Genomic DNA, 19,986 nt, shown 5'->3' on the forward strand with positions numbered 1-19,986 from the left:
AACTTCAAATATGGTCTACTTAGTTTACTCAGTGTGCTTCGGTGTATATTTTTACTCATACCCTGTCTTTTATAAACACTATTTTTTTACTTAATCTTATTTTTATTTGTCATATTGCGAATGCTTTAAATTTGTAATTTATCATGTTCATTATATGGAAAATAAATAAATTTGGATTTGAATAAGGCCACGAGTTGCGTGTGCATAAAAAACATGGTATTTTGTATAAAAATCTTTCAAGTGTATTTATGAAAATGATTTATTAAACGGTTTTTATACTATGTACAGATAGATAATGCGTCGGATTATAACGTCGTGGGTCTCGAATTCGAATTTAAAGTCTGGCAGAGTCACGGGTTGTTTTTCAATGTTTATGGATCCATGCGCCTAATAGGTTGAGCAAGTGGCTAACATGCAATTGATTTATAGTAGGTACCTATATAATATTATCTCTAAGTGGCGGAGCACACTTCAGGAAGCCGTGCCATGCGCGCATGGCACAAAGGGCCTAAACGGCACTTGCTCCTTACGCCTGTCGCGCGGCGCGCTTATTCGCAATGTGGTTTGGATACATTTTTGTATCCAAAAATTCGCTATTCCAAAAATATCAATCTACAATCAATGTAATTATTTTAAAAAATCTACTAGCTTGGACACATTCAATTTATTGTAAACTAGAATAAATTAGTCAAAATTCTAAAAATACACACAAATCCGTGGTAAATATTAGACTATTGTTTTTTAACGTGACTATAATATTATTATTAATTTATTTTAAATATCGAGGTGAATAGGTAGTTTTAATTAGTATATAATAGGACATAACACTTTTATACATGTACTAATATGATTTATGCACGCTAACTGTAATGCGTTACGTAGGTACTTATAGGTATAATAGTCTAATATTGTTTTTTTAACGTGACTATAATATTATTATTAATTTATTTTAAATATCGAGGTGAATAGGTAGTTTTAATTAGTATATAATAGGACATAACACTTTTATACATGTATTATTATGATTTATGCGCGCTAACTGTAAGGCGTTACGTAGGTACTTATTGTTTGATAACCTTATTATTCGTCTTCTTCGTCGACATCTACTATTGTAGTATCATGGCATGGATGATTTTACGGTGAAACAGCTATCTTATCCGGGGTCTAGAATGATTTGGCGCAGGGACAACTGGACGCCACGCAATTCGAAATTAAATAGACGTTAGGCACTTATAGGTACTTTAAAAAAATATTTAATAATATTATTTATATTTAAATTATTATATTATGATTTAATAATTGATGAGAATTTAAATACGCACACTTAAATAATGATTTAATCGTGCATATGTTTAAGTTCCAACGAAAAAAGAGTTTTTTATTTTATATAAAGCCTTAGGCAAGGTAATAATTGTCAATCCGCAATAAAGAAATCATTATGTTAAGAGTACAATGAATTAAAACTACTAAGTAGTCGATAGAAACTGATTAAAATTCCTCGTCTACGTTCTGTATACGTGTCTACGACAGTGCGGCGTCCAATTGTCCTGGCGTCCAGTTGTCCCATTCCCCTTATCCGGGCTCGGCTCTGCCTCTCTTGACATGCAGCGTACATCTTTCTCGTCCTCTTCGACTCCAGTCTAATCAAAGATTTCCGGGTTGCTATCCTTCCTGCGTGATATATGAGCAAAACACCGGAGAGTCCAGGCAAAACAGGTAGATGGCCATTGGCTTCAAGAATATGCCTAGTCTATATATAGAGACAATTTATTGATTTTCCTTAACTTATTCAATATTATAGCAAATGTAGCATTAAACTATTTTTCAGTTGCGTGATTAAAAAAATTGACTCGTTCATGCCATAATAAAAACAAAGGACTTCTGTGATTTTAGTTTTAGACACTTATTAGTGAATATCATAGTGTGTAGTGTAGACCAACCTCTATAATTGATTGCGACGTGTATTTGTGTAATAAATTGCGGTACAAGTAGTGCCTTAATAATTTGCAGGCATCTAACCTTTGCAATGGTGAGATCTTGGCTCAATGGTCTACATCGTGCGCTGACTTGAGACGGCCAAGGCTGGCGGGACACCGGGAAAGACCCTATTAAAATTCTATATTCCAGTTTTCCTGAGACCTTAATTAAATATTATCATGAAGGCTTTATATTATTACTTACCCGATTATAATATTAACATCGAAGGTTACGATTGGGCACGTGAGTCACAATTGGTTAAATAATATATTTAGGTATATTTGTTTACCGTATTTTTATATTAGCACATTATTTTATATGAAAATATGAAATAATAAAATTATGAACACAATGATTATTATTATAATATGATTGAAGTGTATAATTTGATATATTATAACGTCCAAAGAACCAAAGTTTTTTATCATTCTAAAAATTAAATCTTCTTTTCAAATGATCCACTATTACCATTCAAAAAAAAATATCGATTCATATTTTAAATGTTTGAAAGAGGACAAATCTCGCCGAAACATTCAAATTAATTGTGTTGCTAAGAAAACAATAACAACATCATAATGCAATGTGCCATGATACATACATATTATTTAAATCCAGTTTAAAAATAGATATATTGTAAAAACTGTTATGTACTAACTCACATTTTAATAATTATACATATCATGACACGTGTTTTCAGTTAAGCCCCAACATTTCAATTAATTCTTATAAATAACTAGGTACTACTACAATAGTCAGTTACTTAAATTGGTCTAATTTCTGGTCAAGACTTACATACATATGTGTATAAACAAATTAAAATTGTGCAAAAGCGGTTTCAAAGTTTATATACTTTACTCTATGTTTATATAGGTTTTTTTTTGTATTCCGTCGCGGATGGAAAACATTATTCACGTACATACTATATATATATATATATGTTACACCGAATGTGCGAAATTGACTATTACATGAAATGGGCAAAATTTTGGCTAATTCATGTAATAGTCAAGTTTGTTGCCTTATTCATGAATTAGGTAATTTTTCTGCTGAGTACATGAATTCGCCACGGTATGGAATTCTTGAACTGTCACCATGACAGAAGAAAAAGTAAATTTAATACGGATGGTTTTATTAGTTATAATTGGACATAATATAATATTATTATTATTAGGTTAGGTTAGGTTAGGTTAGGTTAGGTTAGGTTTTGTAAGTCTGAATTAAATTATTCAACTGAATGTCCATTTTGAGGTTAGCTATCAAGTGTCAACAAACATTCAATCGACCATTGCACAATTGATACCCAAGCACGAATCAAATCGCGAAAATACTTTTCAATAAAATTCTTCCGTTATCATAATAGTTCTAGATTTTTTTGCGCATAGTAAATGGATATGAACGTCATTCAAATCAATGACATTTGACACATTTGTTTAGTTGCAAAAAACACCACGAAGCGCGATCATCTATTTTGACCATAGATAATATAAATGTACATTTTGACCAATCCATGAGCATTTGATACATTTAGTTTAGTTGCAAAAAATACCACCGTAGCGCTACTATCTAATTTGTCCAAGACATATGAAGTAGTCAGAAAAATTACTGCCGATTTCACGCACTCTCCAGATATTTTGTTTAATTCATGAATAAGGCAACGGGCTTGCATTTTTCATGATTTAGCCAAAATTTTGCCCATTTCATGTAATATTCAATTTCGCACATTCGGCGTAACATATATATATATATATTGGGCTGAACTAGGCTTGCAGTGAGATATTTGTCATTATATATGTCAGATTTGTTAATGCATCGCTTAAAATATCGCTTTATTGCGGTAAATACACTTAATAATAATTTAAAAAATCTCTAAAAACCGCCATTACATTATTATTAATAAATAATCATTTTTTCAATATGTATTCTCGTAAAAATTACTGTTCAAATTAAGTAGCTACTTATTTTTTTTTAAATATAATTTCATAGATTTCACAGTCGTTAGAAAATATAGCATTTTTTATTTCAGTGAACTTGTTCTTAGCTCGTCTGGAATAATTTTCTAATTTAATGTCATCCTGACACCCTGAAATGTTCTTGGAGAAATGTCCAACAGTTTTTATACAACTAACCAATCAGAGGATGAGGAATCTGCGGTTTTAAAGCCACATATTGCATCTTCAACCATTATGTGTTGCCTTAACTGAATCCAAATTTCCGTTTTTTTAAAGCTACTCGGTACATTGTAGCTAAATTTTTACAAAATAATATACCTAATAAAAGCCTCTTGAATGTAGCCTCATTATGTTGCATCTAAATTAATGTTGCCTTAAAAAAATCCCCAAGAAGAATACGACACAGCTTATTATTTTGAATGCATTTTTTAAAAAGAATTAAATATTGTTCAATACTCTATTAAAGGATATCTTTTCAGTATTGAGGAACTTCTCAGAGGTCCTCGAGACTGGGATCTAAGACGCAATGGGCAATCATAGTTTCGCTACTGATTAAAGCTAAACGATAGATGATGGATGTCGCGCGAAAGCAAAACACAATAATATGACCAATCAAAGCGGCATGTTAGCGTTGCGATATTTATTTTATTTTAACGCTCGAGGAAACATATGGGATACGGTCATACTTTGCAAGATACAGGTTGGTCACAATATTTTTGCATTGTTTTATCGATGTCTAATTTAATGTACTTATGTAGGTAAACATTTACAGTTTTACGCCCACGATGGCTGCGTCGGCTTATAATGTCGTGGGTACCAGGTACAAATCATAGGTCTTGTAAATACACATATTGTTACTTGATGTGTGTTTGGAGTTAGTATGGAGCTAATAGTTGAGCAAGTGGCTAAAATCTGGACGCCGATATGATCTTCTTAAAATCGGACATGGTCATAAAAACATTTGCAGTACCTACCAAAATAAATAAATAATATATAACAAAATATATTCATAGATCACGAAAATTATTACCTAAGAATGTCCAGATATCTATTATACACCTATGATATTTAATAATTATAAAAAATATATTCTCTTCTGTAATTTTATTAAGAACTAACTTATAAAAGTCTAAAAAATGAATTACGGTGTTAACACGTCATAATTGAGAGAGTATTATTTTATTAATAAATAACCATTTTAAAACATACATGAACTACTTATAGACGGTTGCCGTTTTGGCGAATTTTGAAAACATAAGATAGTGTTGTTATTAAGTATCAACAATTTGCATAAATTACAGACGTATCGAAAGTAAGTTGATGGATAATGACAGTCATCTGAATACTGCACGTTATAATTTATAATTAGATACAGGCTATTTTTTTCTATTAGAAATGTTTCTGAGGATTATCTAAATTATTTCTCAATACAAATTGAACAAAAAAATAAATAAAACTATGAAGCATATTTTGAAATACATGAAATACAATACATCAAAAATTTCCAAAATATTTACGTGTAATAGTAATTAAGAGTACCAACAGAACGAGGAAATCATAATATACGTGGACACTATTAGAAAATATCCCCATTTTAAAAACATAAATACTGTGTTCTACACAATTTGTCCTCAATATCCTCGTGATAATAATCATATACCTATATACTTAATATATTTTTCGACCATGTCCGATCCTAATACGATCATATGGGCCTCCACACAGTAGAGGTTTGTATTAACAGATTTTTGTTTTTTTTTTTACGAGAAATGGATGTCAGCCACTTGCTCAACCTATTAGGTCCATACCCTGTCTCACACATAAATTGAAAAACAATATTTGTGTACTTGCCAGACCCAGGATTCGAATCTGGGACCCACGGCGTTGGAGCGCGGCCACCGTGGGTGTAATAATAATATATATATATATATATATCAATAACAATTCTTCTTGTTATAATCAATCAGTAGATCAATACCTTAATGGCAATAATTAAAAAATAATAATAATACTATTATCTTGACAAAATGGGTAACCATTAGGGTTGTGCGGTGAATTTTGCTTGTAGGGATGCTGTTGTAAAAAACATAATATATACCTACTATTTGGCAAATATTATAGTACCTACTTGTATTTAATACATATTTTCTACTATTTGAATATTGCGGGTAAAATTGTATGTGGTACTGCGGAGTAAGGAGCTCGGCGATATTCAATACGTACGAAATGTCAACAATAATAATATTATACAATCTTTAGAAGAAGTATAGTGAAGTAAAATTTACAATGAAAATTACGGTAATTTATCGAATATTTCTGGGGATCCTCCGCATCAATACACCGCACGCCACTGGTGTAATCACAATTGATATAGATACCCTGGTATGTGAGGGTGTACCATGATATACCCTCATATACATATAAAATCTGAATATTAAAATGGACACGTTTGCAGAATTGGTTAAATATATTTTAAGAAACTCTTTAATTATCACCCTTATTGCAATGTTGGTAGAACTCATTCTTAACAACACATCATATATATTTTTAGATTTCACGGACATTTGTAAAAGATTTAGTAGAATATGAACAATTTTGTAAACGTATAAATGCCGATTTGCAATAATTAGCTTTATTACAATATTGGTGAGTTAATTTTCTGACCACATTCATAATTATGTGTTTATCTGTTTACACAGTAATTAAATGTGCCGATCCTAGTAGACTCAGATGTCTATGGGTAGAAACGTTTTCGAGGGCACTTATTTTTTCCATATTCTGCGTCTACTTAATAACACGCTAATGGATACTACAAAGTGACCGAATTTGGGGCAAATGGTACATCTTTACAAATGTGTACTTACTACTTACCTACCAAAATTACCATATCATTTAAATTTCCTAACACGAATTTAAATTGAATTTAGTAAGTAAGCGACGCACCTAAATGTGCACGACGTATTATTTTATTTTTTAAGTAGCGATTGTTCGCGCCTCCGCATGAAACACCGAAATAAAAAGTAAATATATATACAGAATGAAGATTTTTTCAGATCAATAACGGTTTGATCTAGGCGCGCGCATCTCTATCCAGCCGTTCTATTTCTATGAATATGAAAATTGACTGCTAGCTTGGGTGAGCCCGTGCGATCGATAACCGTTAAATGTAGACGCGCGCCCCTCTATTCGAATTTTACCTCACCAATCCACCACTGCTATCTGACCACTTTATCTCCTCGTGATGAATTGTTGCAAATGCGTTATTTTCGTGAACTTTTATTTTGTAACTTCGAAATCTTTTGAGATATCAAAATATAAAACTAGATTATACCAGTAATGTCACCTATAAAATGTGCAAGTTTGGTCAATATTGATTATGTAGTTTTTGAGTTATAACTAAACAAACAGATAGACAAAATAATTAAAAGAAAAAAATATTTTGTGCTTAGATATCATGCAAACCTTGATGAAACGCTCATCAAAATGCAAGTATTAGTATACATACTTATACCATCTTCATTTTAATTAGATGAAAACGTAGAAAGCATTTTGTTAACACCGTGTTTTTTTCAGGTACATTTCCTCTGAAAGGAGGTAGTTAAATCGTGTTTTAATACGGTGCAATGATCGTCGACAACAATCTATTTTTTTTTAAACTAATTCACGGTCATTTATCATCTACATGCACTTTTTACGTTCAAAATATACTTTTACGCGTGAAACTACAATTACTTCCGAATAATAATTAACTTAGTGGATAATTGTTATGAATCATATTTACTGCCATTCGCTCGATTTATATTTTTACAGCCTTCCTTATTTGCAAAAATAATACATCCATGCGGATATAATAATAGACACTTAATTTATTATTAATGATATTGTGCTGCGTTGATTAGAGCGAGGTTTTATGGCTATGTGCGATGGCAGAACATGTCTGAGGTCCTCCTAAAGATGATAGTTCCGGTGTATTTTATATGGGATACAAGATACCCTGTATTTTTTATACATAAAAAAAGCTCTGCTTAATATAGGTGGATGATGTAAAATATTAAAAATATCTTAGAATAAAAGAGAGTTAGGTATGAATATACCCTCTCTCCAGATCTCGCGGATTCATATTTTGAACGAATTATAACAAGAACATTTGAGAATTTGGAAAATCCCACCGCTGTATGGGGCAAAAAGCTCCCCAATTTGAGAAACGCAGACGATAAATTTTGATAAATTCACACAGTGTTAAAAAAAGAAGAGAATAGATGAACCTGAATATAAATATATCCAAGAGAAAATTAATGGATATAGATCGAAATAATACTGGGCCGCAACCCAGTCTACTGCTGAAAGAAAATATGTGTACGTAGATAGTCAGCGAACCACGGTCAAGCATCATTGGCAAAGATGGATGCGATATTGCTATCAAAAATAGAATAGCAATGAAAATAATGTCCACAATTGCCGAGTGGCTTACGCGTTGGCTTATAATGTCGCAAATACCTACACATATTATTGTTTTCAGTCAAAGTATGGACCCAATAAGTTTGAGCAAGCGGATAACATCCATTTATCGTAAAAACAAAAAAACCTGTTAATACAAACCTCCACTCAAAAAAACCTGTTAATACAAACCGGTCGCATGTAATGCTTGAGACAAATTAATGCTGAGAGTTTCGTATATGGTCAAACGATTCTGTCAGTGAACTCCACATTTCCACTTTCCTCAGTTTATCTGCGCGGACTCTCCATTTTTGATCATATTGCCGGCAGGAAAGAGTATTTAGTCAGGTTGAAGGTCATTGAAGACCAGAAAGAGCTTTTTCCTCTGACACATGCCCTGCATATTGCTGAATACCGAGAAGGGTGGGGTGAAGTCCTGGAAAAGACTACCCGCCGTCTAAATCATCATGACCACGATCGTAATAAATATCGTGCATAATCGTTCAAAACGTGGGTAATATTTATAATATATGTACCTACTAAAAATATTTAGGACAATGATAATAACAAATTCAATTTCCTCGCCCGAAAACCGCGGACGTATTCTCCAGTTTTTCGGTCAGATCGCCAAGAGAGTTTGATTCAAAAGATATTGAAGCTGGTTGAAAGTGCCGAGAGAAGGAAACCCAGAGGAAGAACCCAGTACGATGAATCGGCTAACTTATTAGAATAGCCACATGCCGGAAGGTAGGTTTTCTATGTGAATTTGTGGAAAGCTGTTTATATAAATATCAATACATGATCAGAAACAATTAATATTCAGCATTGAGGAAGCAAATAGGAAGAAGGCAGTTACGTATTCATTATGTACCTACATAAAATATTAAAACCAATAAAATATTATAATTAATACTGCTTATTAGTCTAATTAAACTTCATTAATATCAATCTTTAGTGGAAGGTCACAGTAATTAAATTAACTACACTCTTTTCTTAACTTTTCTTAACTTTTCGTTAAAATGTCTTATTTAATTTTACAATACTGGTGATTCAAATCCTCACTGGTAAAATTTCGTGTTATTATTTTTCAATATGTGTTTAATCCAGAACAAGGACCCGATGGTTCGAGCGAATGAATGATAACCACGCATTGCTTAGGAGCCGAAATTTGCTTTTATTGGTTAAAAAAACATTTACTACTCAATTTATTTCTAACAAACCATTTCTTTTATTCAACGAATAACTCACAAGATTTATGTAACATTCCACATATTGAACATAGATAACTTGAAAACACTTCAGATATAATATACCTACTAGGAAAAATCACATTTGAAAAAAATATGATACTCGTCGGGATTTGAACCCGTATATGCACTGGTATTGCGCCAATATTCGTTAACCAATTAAGCTATAAGCCTCCTACCTAATTGCGACAATATTTGTATATTAATTTTTTTATAATATTTCTAAAATAAATGATTTATTAAAAAATGTTAAAGTTAAATAAAAGTTCAAGTAGACGTTATAACTAAATATTTGGCGACAGCCGGACGTCGGTTAGTAATTAAGGTAAGGTAGTAAGTCGCTGGTTCCAACGCAACTGGTACGTTCCCATCAGGTGGCCATTAGATATAATTAGCATGTTTTTTAAATATGGTGATTAAATATTAATTAAAAGGTCCACAGCGAATGGGTTAATATTAGATTTAAAAACATAAAAACCGATAGTCAATAATAACGCAATTTGATAAACATTTCATGTAGATCCTACTAGTTTAAATTATCGCAATTAGGTAGGAGGCTCGTAGCCTCATACAGTGCTGACGACACGGCTGCCGTGTCGGCATTAGAAGGCCATTAGATATAATTAACATGTTATTTAAATGTATTAATTATATATTATTTATATTAGTTAAAAGGTCTGCAGTCAATGAGTTTTTAATTGTTTTCAAGTTATGTATGTTCAATTAATGAATGACCTCCTCATTTCTACCATTCTAGTTATAAATGAAACATAATGATATTATGTAGTCAAAAGAAGTGGAAGTAGCTTAAAAGATTTTTTAAATGTAATTTTAAAATATGTATTAGTAGTATTGCTCGATTTATATCTATGGATTCACTGAATCCAATTTGGATTGGAAAGAAGAGGAAAACGTCACCAAAAACCGTATTTTAGCTAAGTAAATATTCATCCACAAACAACTACTACGCGTTTAAATAGTATGTACTCGCACTGATTATATCTAAAGAAAACCAGTTTTTATTTTATTGAGATGTCATATTGTGCAACCTACTGGGGATCGATTATTATTATTTATTTCAAATACAAACATTAAATTCAAGTACACTGGCACAGTAGTCGTTATTAAGATCAGACACACACTAAAAAATGTTTTTTTCAAGTTCGCATGTTGTGAAGATTGAAGAAGAAATTTACTTACTTGTATGATGATGGAGCAGATGAGATTGATTCCGAATCAGCGGCAGGCGGAGGCATCGTTCCCAGCACCTTGAACGCCTCCTCATCAGGCGCTCTGCTACCGGAAGACAGCTTTATTCCCACGGGATCTCTATTCTCATCACTTCCACTTCCGTCAGTCCTTTGAAGACTATCAACACTTCCAAACTCATGACCTATACTCTTGTAAAACCTGTCCGTATACCCTTCAGCCAAAACTCTACTTCTCTTATATCTTTCTAAACCTACTTTATTAACTTTTACTGCTCTCTGACTCACGGGTCTTTTTATATCCGCGAAATATTCTTGGCGAGGTATTGTAACTTCTTTCACTCTAAACGCTGGATGTTGTCTATCATTTAATGAGAAATTTGTTACGTGTCCAGAGTTTTTATTAATATTCTGATTTAATGAAGACAATGGTTTATTATCACTATCACCGGTATCAAATGATCCACTTTTGACAGAAGATACTATAGATTCCTCAATCTTCCTCAAGTCTTGTTCAACTCGAAAAGTTTTTGGCTTTCCGACACTTAATATTGACTTATTAACGATATTGTTATTAACACGGTCAGTTAATTTTGAAGACACGCTACTTCTATCAACTGTTGAAGAATCACTTCTGGTCCTGGCAGGACTACTTTCTATAGACTTAATTACTTTTTTAGTATTAAAAGTTGCAGGCACTTTGTTTATTGGAGCATTCGCATTCAAAATGTCATTCTTTATTACAGTCCGCATAGAACTTGTATCACTGAATCTATCTGAGAAAGTAGATAGTCCATCCGTTGTTGCACTAACATCCGCCCCGAATAGAGAATTCTCTAAATTATCTTGCTCCAGACGTTTTCCGAAGTCATCGTTCGTTGGGAATATCGTTGGGGAAGCAGCTCTGCTTCCAATTTTCGAATATCCTCCGAAGAGTCTTTCTTTGGCAAGTCTCACATTGATGTCATCTTCGAACGGATCTAGGATCCGCTCTTTGGCGAGCCGGATGGATCCGTCTGGGGAAGGGTCTCTGTCGTCTCTCGGCTTCGGCGTGAAGGCGTAGGGCGTGCGAGCCAGCTCCCTCTCGACGCTACTGGCTCGATGGCGGCTGAACAGCGAATGCTGTTGTTTAGCTGCCGCGCCACGCATCTTGCACGGTGGGATTGTCAGGTCAGCTGAAGCGTGAAGTGCATCCCCGCTCTGGGTACTTCTTTGCACGGCTTGCGCCAGAGGTGGCGGCTCGGTGGCCTGACGCTTTGTTTTCGAATGTTACAAAAAACATTCGAGCATCTTTTTAGCCGTAGTTGACTTTTATAAATTTTAAAAACATATCTATCTATAGATGTATTTTTTATGTTTTTATTCACATTTTCGCAGCTAATTCGTAACGCGTGGTTATTGTTTGACGTTCTTGTCTTGTCAATTTATTTAAATTTTCACTACTGAGCATATTTTATTCATATAAGAAAAAAATGATGAATATGTTCATATTTTTTATAAAATCTTGACTAAATTCAAATAATGTGTTTTTTAATCAAATAGTATTAGGTTAATTTAATATCAGGAGCATGCTAAAAAATCCAAAAAAAAATAATATGAACGTAATTTTAGATTTTTTATTATTTTAAATCAGGCCTCGAAATGTACCAGAATGCACCGGAACACATCTCCGGTTCGTGAAATCCCCGACATTATCACATCGTTTTGTGGAAAAAAATAATTGACCGTATCAGATAGGTAAGTAGGCATATAACAAAATTTTATTTAAATAACTAAAATTATTGGTTTATACAATTTTGAGTGCTGTTTTGTATTATTGACGTAGTAACGGTTTTATTGCTTTAAAAATTCGGTTTCTGTTATGAATAGACTCAAAGTATTGATTGGAAACCCAAAAGATGTGATAATTTCGACAATTTAAGGTTCTAGCGTACAGAAATAATAATTCACAAAGATAATAATAATTGCAAGATGACTAACAGTATTTCAACTGGTTTTTAAGAGGTTTAATTTGAATTTAGTCAAGACTTTAGATTAAAAAATGAGACACCATTTATTGTTTGTTTGTTTGTTTTCATTATTTCGCGATCTATTTTATTGCTGTATTACTTTGATGCACTCCTCTGGTGATTTTAATTGATTTCGATTTCGTTATCACTGGTTGTGTTGTGATTTGGAAATATTCGAAATGAACATAGTTGTTATCAAATATTAACGATCATAAGTTTTCTAATATTTATAACGCTGACTATCTTGACTTAATCCGATGAGTTATTACCGCTTCAAAACATTTAATATTATAGTTATTCAAAAGATTATATCGACTATATTATTGCATCCCGCTAACATTTCAGAATCAGAACATTTGTATGTATATCAATCACCGTTGTTTTCTTTATTATTAATTAATTTACGGATTCACTGGTCCCTTTTCCCTATTTCACTATATTATATACATGAGAGAATGTGATCTCCTTTTTCAAAAGTTCGTAGTTTTATTTCGTGTATTTCTGCATTGTTGTGTGTTGAATCTGAAACAGAAAACAAATATAAATATTAGTATTTATTGAAAAATATATAACACGTACTGTATATTGTATCACAACGTAGACTGTAAAGAGTTGGAGACGATAAAAGTAATTATTAAAATCTAATTGTTTTTTTTATCTAATTTACAAAGAAAAATATTTTAAATAATTTATTTAATTATTTAGAAGAGAGTATTATGGCATTGCAACGATTGGTCAATGCGCCATAATACATACTAAATACAAATTATAAAAATGACTTAATTATAAATAACAACCAATATAACAAGAAAGTATGTGCTTATGTAGATATTAAAGTAAAATGATAAGTACAATTACAAATTTAACCTATTTAGCACGTCCACAAACATGATATAGATAATAAAAAATAAATCAACCTTTATGGTGCCAATAAATAAGTTAATCGCACGATACACAGCATCATGAAACATCACATCCGTCCTGCAACGGGGTATCATGAAGACGGTAGAGTTACGAGTGATATTGGTGGGAACATGAAAATTAATATTTGCCAATAGGTATATACGAATTGTAAATGAACGCACGAAGAAGTAAAAAGAAATGCTTTAAAAGAGCAATCACTCTTCGGGTGAACAAGGATTAAATTGATAGCATACCCAGAAGAAAACTAGTCGGAAAATTCATTTTATTATCATTATCATAAGGAAAAGTCTTGTTCATAAAACCAAAATCTAATAAATTTTACATTTCAGGTTTTCATAACCACGGAAAATGAATATAATTGATATTGACCCAACGTGTTGCGTACCGACATAAATAACTTTCAATTCATGGTAATCTGGAAAATAACTATTCATTTCAATAATTAAATATATCTCCATTTAATTATGCTATCTGTCACCTGTTATTGGAACCATCACTCATTAATTTATTTTATATCTTATACTAATCAATATTGTACTCTTCAGTGATTATTCTGGTTTCTTGACATTAATAAAAATATCAGAGACCTCAGTTAATTAGGGGTTTTAATTCTTTAGCCCAATGGTAAATCAAGGTATGAAAATACGAGGGTGGGTCAATAAGTCCTTAGAAAAGCCGACAGGTGGCGCGACTAGTACTGTAAGCGGTTTGTTTTCATGCAGCGGCACTACCGATTCAGTATGCTGCGAAGTTTCAATCAGATTGGTCGGGTTGTTGTGTGTTTCTCGTACATTTTAAAAAAAAAAATTTGCTTGTTTACAAAAATTGAGAAAATTGAGTTTAGAGCTGTTATTAAACATTTTAATATAAAAGGGTTAACAGCAAAGGAAATAAAAAATGAGTTGGATTTAGTTCACGGCATATCTGCTCCTTCACTTGCAACTATTTATAACTGGTTAAATGAATTTAAACGTGGTCGTACATCAACAAAGGATGAACCACGCTCAGGACGTCCTGTAGAGGTGACTACACCAGAAATGATCAATAAAATCCACGATATGGTGTTAAGTGACCGAAGATTAAAGTTGAGTGAGATAATTGAGGTTACAGGGATCTCAAAAGGTAGTGTCATTTCTATTTTACATGACAAATTGGGCATGAAAAAAATTTCTGCAAGATGGGTGCCGCGTTTGCTCACAGTCGACAATAAACGCAATAGGGTGGTGGCCTCTAAAGCCCTGTTGTCGCTCATGCAACGCAATCCGGATGAATTTTTTCGTCGCTTTGTGACTGTAGATGAAACATGGATACACCACTATACTCCCGAGACGAAAGAACAGTCAAAGCAGTGGATTGCGAAAGGCGAACCATGTCCAAAGAAGGCGAAAACCGTAAAATCAGCTGGTAAGGTTATGGCTACTGTATTTTGGGATGCACGTGGAATTATTTTCGTTGACTATTTGGAAAAAGGAAAAACAATAACAGGGGATTATTATAATAAAATATTAAAATAAAATAAAATCCAATAAAGGACCAGCTAAAAAACAAAATTGAAGAAAAACGGCCTCATTTAAACAGGAAAAAAATCCTCTTTCATCAGGACAATGCCCGTGTTCACACATGTTTACGATCAATGGCTAAAATTGAAGAATTGAAGTTCGAATTGGTCGACCACCCACCGTATTCGCCAGATTTAGCCCCCAGTGACTTTTTCCTTTTCCCAAACTTAAAAAAATGGCTAAGTGGACAACGTTTTTTTTCAAATGAAGAAGTCATCGATCGGACAAATGCTTATTTTGAGGACCTTCCGAAAACTTATTTTTCTGACGGTTTAAAAAAAATTGAGAAACGTCTAACTAAGTGTATTGAGCTCCAAGGAGATTATGTTGAGAAATAAAAAAAAATACAAAAATAAAAACTGTTTTAATGCTTTTTTCTAAGGAATTATTGACCCACCCTTACGTACACTGAATAGTAGTTTACATAATTCACCTATTGCATAAACAAGATTTTTCAATTTGAGACATTATAAGCTGTTTCTGGTTGCAAACAGTCAATAGAATGGTAATTTTAATTACTGTTTTGATGATGTGTTTTTAGCAGATACTATTAAATGAAAACACATCGTAAAATATATCTGTGGTATGAAGCAATAGTGTGTCACTGTTCACTAGCTGTAAGGCCTGAGTAGACAGTGTATGGTGGGGCGTGAGCGGCGTGCGCAACTCAAATGTATAACCGACTAAACGTAGGTATAACCAAAAAAAAACATTGTCTACGAACATTTTCACACACATTTTAACAATCTAAATGTCTGAAAAATAAAACTATCCTCGCAAGTAACAAGTCAGCAATAAAATCATGTCAAACTGCCATTAGAGCGAAAGTCCACCCTAAATTAAAAATCGTATTGCCATCCTAAATACCTAATACAGCGAGTAATAAAGCACCCCAAGTGAAAGCGAATCATTATTTTTACGTTAATTTCATTATTATATTAAAATTCACCACCATGTGGTTAGGACGCCAATCTGAATCAATCCGTACACTACATAGTTATAGTCCAAATTCTTTGTTAGATATTTACCTGCTCGATTATATTAATTTAATAAATGCAGCGGTAATTTATATTCATCAACGTTAGGGCGTATCTGTAAAAAAATGCATTGCAGAAAACTTCGCTGCAATAATCGCATACCTGCATGCGATATAACGTAACCATCTTATAAAGTCTTTCCTTTGATCGGCACAAAAAATGTACTTATATTATATTAATATTATATAAATTAGAAATAAAATTTACCAATTGACAGTGGCACGTCCTGTCAACATCTATGAATATGGCGATATGCAAATAATACTGCACTGTATGCATCCTGTCAAACTATTATGAAAGTATCCTATCATTTATTTTTTTCACGACCCGATTAAAATGACCAATTTTTTTATTACAACGTTTTTCTTAGCTCGTATTCTTGTTTGTCCGGTGGTTTTTTTATCCAGTACAAGTCTTGCAATCTATTTTTAACTAACTTCCCGACTAGCTAGACATTTTAAACTTTTAGAATATATCAGAACACGATGCCAATGGATTCTTTTAATACTTTTAGCCATCTTTAAGTAGCATTTTCAGTCAATTCTGTTTTGTATGAAAAGTTATTTCGGAAGAAATCCGTAATCAAATCCACTATTATTGGTTGCTAAGGGGATGGTCCTAGCAACTAAATTGTTAATATACCCATGCGTTACTATGGAAATCAAAATGACATTTCAGTATTCTATATTTGTTTGTTTGTTGCAAAATAGCAAAAAATGATTTGTGGACAATTGCCTTATGTGTCCTAAATTATTAATACATAGAATTGTCAAGTTTATATGACTCAACAGAAAATTAAAAAACGTGGTATATAAAAAGTTATTTTTATCTTGTAATTATTTTTATGTCAGTTTATTTTCAAATTAAGAATTTGCGTCTATGTGTATCTTTTCTTTCATCTTATAATACACCTTCTCCCTGCATAGCCCTCTTCTACACATTTACATAATATATTTTTTGTCATGCGTTTCAGATAAATCAAAATAAACATACAGTAGATTATTATTAGCATACTTACATAATTTGGAACACCATAAAAACCATGGAAAAATATTAATTGTAGCAAGTGGAATTTGAACCACCAACTATCGTAATTCCGAGGAATGTTCTTTAAAATTTAAGATTTTTAAACACAGGCCGAAAGCACAGTCCAAACCAATATAGGTACATATACCCGTAATGCACAGGGACAATAATTTTATTATTCGTTTGAAATTTGACATATCACTTGCATATAATGTTATTAATTTATTCATCGCTCGAAGAAGATTTAGTTCATGACAACTAGTATATCTCTATTGGTGATGCTAAATCGAAATAATTCAGAAATGCCGTGAAGAGTCGAAGATGGCTATGACGATATCCAAACTCATAAAGAAGAACATTGAAAAAACAATCAATATTATGAATAACTTGAAATGTTTGAGGTGCATTATTACACATACTGGTTTATTGTATGCGCATGTTATACTATTAGTATACTGTTGTTTTCGGTCACGCGAATGATAAGTTTCTTGCAGTAGCTACATAGGTGAAATTAAAAGCAGTTGGTATTTAGCAAATTTGGTTGGTTAGTTTGGGTTATCGAACGCGGGAAATTGTGTTATGTTAGCGAGCAAGAATGCAGTTTTGCGCTCATACTTTTGATAAATATCTCGTAAGTGAGCGGTTAGGTACTTGGTTGCCCACATTGTGCATGTGCAATATAACATAATATAACAGGAAACTAAGCGCATTTGTATGGTATAAACTATAAAACAACTACCCGTGTAACTCTCCGTACGAAATTTGCTCTATCTAATATTATAATCAGTTCGTAAGCGGTATTTTCCGATATATTTTACCACATTTTTATTAGCTCGTTTTCTTGTTTGTCCCGTACAAATCTTGCAATCGATTTTTAACTAACTTTCCGACTAGCTAGACATTTGAAACTTTTAGAATATATCAGAACACAATGACAATGCATTCTTTTAATAATTGTATATCTTTAAGCAGAATTGAATTAATTTTCAGTTAATTCTGTTTTGTATGTAAAGTTAGTTCGGAAAAAATCCGCAAGGTGGCGCTTCGATCGAATTCAATGATTGCACTTTTGTGTAACGGCGTTCGATGATTTTGAAAAAAGAATTAACTCGCTTTCTTGTTTGTTTTTTACTTCATATCAAGCACAAGTTTTAAAAATCTCATATATGTTATTCAATTAATAAATGTTTGAAAATTTCTTATATTTGCTCTCTTTATTACGCATTTGATCATTTTCTTTCAAGTTGATGGGATAATTCATCAAAAAAATTTAAAAAAAGTATTTATTAATACATATAATTGTCAAGTTTATATATATAAACTTGACATTTCTATGTATTAATAAATACTTTTTTTGTACTTGATGGAAATACTGAATACATACAGAACACTGAAATGTCATTTTGACATTTCATATTGATTTCCATAGTAATGCACGTATATATAAATAATTTAGTTGATAAGACCCCCTTAGCAACCAATAATAGTGTTTTACTTTTTACGAATTTTTTCCGAAATAACTTTCCATACAAAACAGAATTAACTGAAAATGAATTCAATTCTGCTTAAAGATGGATAAAAGTATTAAAAGAATGCATTGTTGTGGTGTTCTGATATATTCTAAAAGTTTCAAATGTCTAGCTAGTCGGGAAGTTAGTTAAAAATCTTCAATCGTCCAATACAAATCTTCGACAAACAAGAAAAAAATTGTATTGGACAAACAAGAATAGGAACTAATAAAAACGTGGTAAAATTTGAATACCTATCCCATCTTTCGTCACTTGCATAGTAACTACGAGGTATATGACAATTTCCTAATGTCAGAAAGTGACATTTTTTGTTTGATTGCTGCGAATTTTAAAACCTATCGAAACAAATTGAGTGTCCCAGAAAATTATAAATGTATTTTCTCTATCGTAAATAATATATTTTAATGTTATTTGAAACATATTGATACATTTTAAATGATAGTTATCAGTAGCGTTGCCAGACACGTCCTGACACTCCTGACTATCGCGGGACGTCCCGCTTTTTTAACAAAAATAGATTTTCCCGCGCGGGACAGACAAATTCACGATTATAAGTAAATATGATAATACTCATGTGCTAAAGTGTACCAATACAATTAAGCAGCAGAAAAAAACTCTTCAGGAAGTAAAATTTTCAGCCAAGTACAAATAGACGAGTGTCGGAAAAAAATATTGTTTAATATTATTATTTCGATAGTTGAAGAGTTTTAAAGTTTGTGTTTTGTCATTCATTATTGATATTAAAGAAATTAGCTTTAGAAATATTGAACTAAGTATGCGTTTTTAGAGTATCCCACTTTTTGTTCCTAAATCCCGATTTTTTTTAATTTCACACGGTAAAAATCCCGATTTAGTAAAATAATTATCTGACCAACGCTGGTTGTCAGTTACATTCTATTAAATTACAGACTTTGCTAAAAACGTTATATTTGGATGATGATAAATGAGTACCTTGGTATCAAAGTGGGACAAACGCCACCTCCCACTAAATTCATGTTTTAATTGATTATGGTAGTGCAAGTGATGCTTTTTTCAAAAAATCCACCAAAAGTATCAAAAACTGTAGTTTTCATAGAGATTTTTG

The 19,986-nt window shown here is 32.2% G+C and overlaps 1 protein-coding gene across 1 annotated transcript in view; it reads right to left on the reverse strand.

Moving 5' to 3' along the window:
• The window catches only part of stum (mechanosensory transduction mediator stumble), a 144,994-nt gene that overhangs the window by 76,645 nt on the left and 48,363 nt on the right, over positions 1 to 19,986 (reverse strand). Inside the window, exon 2 of the mRNA XM_085954006.1 lies at positions 10,811 to 12,257. Within this exon, the coding sequence (XP_085810132.1) occupies positions 10,811 to 11,967 (1,157 nt within the window). The 5' untranslated portion in view covers positions 11,968 to 12,257. The remainder of the gene's footprint in view (positions 1 to 10,810; positions 12,258 to 19,986) is intronic.

Source organism: Rhyacophila brunnea, unplaced genomic scaffold, assembly GCF_057557595.1.
Source record: "Rhyacophila brunnea isolate RB1 unplaced genomic scaffold, BYU_Rbru_1.0 scaffold_4, whole genome shotgun sequence".
Lineage (NCBI taxonomy): Eukaryota > Metazoa > Arthropoda > Insecta > Trichoptera > Rhyacophilidae > Rhyacophila > Rhyacophila brunnea.